The sequence below is a fragment of the Spinacia oleracea genome, chromosome 5 (assembly GCF_020520425.1).
Source record: "Spinacia oleracea cultivar Varoflay chromosome 5, BTI_SOV_V1, whole genome shotgun sequence".
Classification (NCBI taxonomy): Eukaryota; Viridiplantae; Streptophyta; class Magnoliopsida; order Caryophyllales; family Amaranthaceae; genus Spinacia; species Spinacia oleracea.
Window position 1 is genome coordinate 122,095,033 of NC_079491.1, and position 1,202 is coordinate 122,096,234.

At 44.7% G+C, this 1,202-nt stretch overlaps 1 protein-coding gene across 1 annotated transcript; it reads right to left on the minus strand.

The window, feature by feature from the left end:
- Positions 1 to 616: 616 nt before the first annotated feature.
- LOC130461834 (uncharacterized) lies at positions 617 to 931 on the minus strand. Its single transcript, XM_056830064.1, has one exon. The coding sequence runs from the start codon at positions 929 to 931 to the stop codon at positions 617 to 619; it is 315 nt and encodes a 104-aa protein (XP_056686042.1).
- Between the last annotated feature and the right edge of the window lie 271 nt (positions 932 to 1,202).

Genomic DNA, 1,202 nt, shown 5'->3' on the forward strand with positions numbered 1-1,202 from the left:
GTTCCAATTTTATATGCCCCAATCAAGCATATTGCCTAAGAAAACCTAGAAAAACTTGCCTTGACAAAAAAAGAAATCAAAACAAAAGAAAAAGGAAGAAAATAAGAAAACACACCAAAAAGGGAAACAAAAAGAAACAAACAAAACAAACAAAACAAACCAAAATAAAAGAAACTAAAATCAAACTAAATCAATCTAAAAACAAAGAAACAAGCATATAATGGTATGATTCATAGCAATGAGCATCAACAAGTACCCAACCACATAACAAAACTCCCCCCAAGCTAGAATTAGGCCATGTCCTCACGGCCTAAAACCAAGCAAGGAGGGGCACAACTACCCATCCAACCAAATGCCCCAACATGATGTATGCCCGTCCCCCAAAGTATGCAATAGAGTTAGAAGGATGTTACCGGAACTTTCGTGGGAGCAAGTCCCGCAAAAAGCCGTTAAAACCTAAACAAACTCACCAAAATAAAGACGGGTAAGGCAAAAGGTGGAAAGTGTGAACCCACCGCAATGAAACATACCAAAACAATGCATAGAAGCCGCGGGGTGCCTCCCGGGAGCGCTCGTTTAACGTCATTAGCTTGACGAATCCCCCCCCCCCCCAAATTCATGGGGGGTCCTTGAGATCCAAGGAAGCAAAAGATCCAATAGAGTCTCCCAAGAAATAGTGTTTGAGCCGATGCCCATTCACTTTGAAGGACCCGGAATCGTCATCCCGAATCTCGATAGCACCATGGGGGAAAACTCGAACAACATCGAACGGACCGCTCCACCGGGACTTTAGTTTTCCCGGGAACAGCTTCAAACCAGAGTTATAAAGGAGGACCTTCGCCCCCTCCTTGAACTCTCGCTTCTCAATCTTGGCGTCATGATATTGTTTAGAACGCGCCTTGTAGATGCTTGCCGAGTCATAGGCATTCATGGGGAGTTCTTCTAACTCATGGAGATCGAGCAAGCGTCGCTCACCCGCACTAGTGAGCTCAAAATTCAAAGTTTTGATGGCTCACATGGCCTTGTGCTCAAGCTCCACCGGCAAGTGGAAATTCTTGCCATAAACAAGTTTGTAGGGAGTCATCCCAATTGGCTTCTTGAAAGCCGTTCTATACGCCCATAAGGCGTCATCAAGTTTGATTGACCAATCCTTGCGGTTTTTGGCAACCGACTTCTCCAAGATGGACGTAATCTCCCTATTG

Coding starts and splice junctions, on each gene's coding strand:
- LOC130461834 (XM_056830064.1), bottom strand. CDS start 931: ATGAATGCCTATGACTCGGCAAGCATCTACAAGGCGCGTTCTAAACAA.